Genomic DNA, 2,075 nt, shown 5'->3' with positions numbered 1-2,075 from the left:
CCTTGACCGACGCGCGCTCAACATTGCGGATAAGGGGCAGGATGTGCGGCCGGACGAAGATCACCAGGCACGCGCCGACCAGCTGCTCCGAGCAGAGGAGGTGGTACTCGACCGCGTTGGCGGGGGAGTTGGCCGCGCCGGGATGCTGGCGCACCAGGCGCGTCAGCGCCGACCCCAGAGCCAGCTCCCATACCTTGCGTGTTTGGGGATCGGTGCTGGCGATCTGCCGGGCCGACAGGGGGACGATCTCCTGGAAGGAGAAAGCCGCAATGTCGGGAATGACTGCCGACAGACCGGGGAAGTGGCATGCACATGTGTGAGTGGAGGCCGGGACGAAGTGAGACGAGAGGGAAAAAAAAAAGGGGAAATGGAGGCACGTGGCCGGGATGCGTGGCGGCACGGGCGACCGGGCAGGCGGGAGGACGAGGGGGGATGGAGGCCGGCAGAGCTCTCCAGGGGCGCACCGTCGAAGAACTGCGGCATCTGTACCCAGTGATCCAGCGCGATAGAGGGGTTGAAGGGCCGCCCATTGACGTTCCATGATCCGCACACAATGTGAAAGGAGTGTCGCTCGCGGAAGCGCAGGAGTCTGAGGCCGAGTGAGCATGCGTCTGTCTGTGTGGTGTGGCGTGCATGTGGACAGGGGAGCGGAGAGAAGATAGAGGGAGAGAGAGATAAAAAGAAGGGGGGGGGGAGGGGAAAGGGAAGGAAATGCCAGGGAGGCCGGGGAAGGGCGTACTGGTGGTGAAGCTTCGGCCGGATGGCCTCGGAGAAGGCCGTGCGCAGCAGCCGGTGATCGGCCTGGCGGCTGAGCCGGGGCCCGGCCTGGCCGTCGTCACACGACCGAACCGCGGAGATCCAGCGCCCGAGCAGGAAGTCGGTGGCCGTCTGGCGCGAGTCATCGAGGAACTGGTTGTTTACATATCGGCCGACGTTCTTGATGACATCGTCCAGGAGACCTGGGCCAGGGCCCGGGGATGGGGCGGGGGGGGGGGAGGGGTGGGGGGGGGGGGGGGGGGGGGGGGGGGGGGGGGGGGGGGGGGGGGGGGGGGGGGGGGGGATACGGGGGGGGGGGGGGGGGGGGGGGGGGGGGGGGGGGGGGGGAGCGGAAAGCCGGTCCAGCGGGTGTCAGAAGATGGCCGGATGTGCCCGGGCAAAAGGAAGCCAGCGAGAGTCCGCCATGTCGGCCGCCCTGGCCGCGCACGTACGCACCGGAGAAAGTTTGCTTGCCGGTCTTGGTGACACTGGACCGCAGGGCCCCGGTGCCGGCGTAGGACTTGGAGATCTGGTCGCCGGCCACATACCACAAGTTCGACAGCAGGGTGTCGATGGTGGACCAGTAGGCGGTGGCCAGGCGCGGGTCGGTGGCCGGGGCGTCGGCATGCGTGTCATCGCGGCCCGGGCCCAGGCGCAGGTTGGGCATGGAGGGCGAGGGGTCGGGCCCGGCAAGGCCATCGGCCGAGCTGGTGCGGGCCAGGCCGCCCGACGCGGGCAGCACAAGATTCGGCGTGGAGGGCGAGTAGCCGAGCCCGCCGGCGTCGCCGGCCACCAGAGACCCGAACACCTCGGCGAAGGCGGTGCCCAGGTATGCGCGCAGGGCGTGCGTGCCGATGGCCCGCTGGGCGGCATTCGTGCGATCGAGGCAGTCGACGCAGTTGACCCGGAAGATGCCCTGCTGGCGGGCGCGCACCTCGGCCCCGGCCCCGGGCCCGGGCGGTGTATCGGCCGGGGGGGTCCCGGGGCTGGCCGCGCGCCGGGGCACCGGCATGGCATTCACCGTGTGCAGCATCCCCATGTCCGGGATGGTGTCGCCAAGTCGGGCCACCAGCTTGCGCAGGGCCAGCCCGGCCGAGGACTGGGCGTCCGACGGGCTGGCATGATTGCCGGCCGCGTCGCCACCGGCCCCGGAGAAGGCGCGCGTTTCATTATGCAGGTCGTAGTGGAAGAAGGGCACCTGGTAGGGCATGTGTTTGAGGGCGCTGGAAGGGGCGGCGGCCGGGAAGGGGGGGGGCATGGCCATCGGGGGGTTAGATGGGCAGGGCCATCGTGCACACGGGGCGGGGGAGGCGCGCGGG

General features: G+C 70.3%; 1 protein-coding gene across 1 annotated transcript in view; it reads right to left on the bottom strand.

The window, feature by feature from the left end:
• H696_01458 (hypothetical protein) overlaps window positions 1-2,075 on the bottom strand; it is a 9,431-nt gene that overhangs the window by 4,680 nt on the left and 2,676 nt on the right. The window contains exons 4-7 of the mRNA XM_009495353.1: window positions 1,213-1,979; window positions 840-959; window positions 465-611; window positions 8-282 (exon numbers count right to left, since the gene is read on the bottom strand). Coding sequence (XP_009493628.1) covers window positions 8-282; window positions 465-611; window positions 840-959; window positions 1,213-1,979 — 1,309 coding nt within the window. The remainder of the gene's footprint in view (window positions 1-7; window positions 283-464; window positions 612-839; window positions 960-1,212; window positions 1,980-2,075) is intronic.

The sequence above is a fragment of the Fonticula alba genome (assembly GCF_000388065.1).
Source record: "Fonticula alba strain ATCC 38817 unplaced genomic scaffold supercont2.2, whole genome shotgun sequence".
In the NCBI taxonomy this organism is placed as follows: domain Eukaryota; order Rotosphaerida; family Fonticulaceae; genus Fonticula; species Fonticula alba.
The sequence above is the reverse complement of the archived record's forward strand: the minus strand, read 5'-3'. Positions and strand labels throughout refer to the sequence as shown.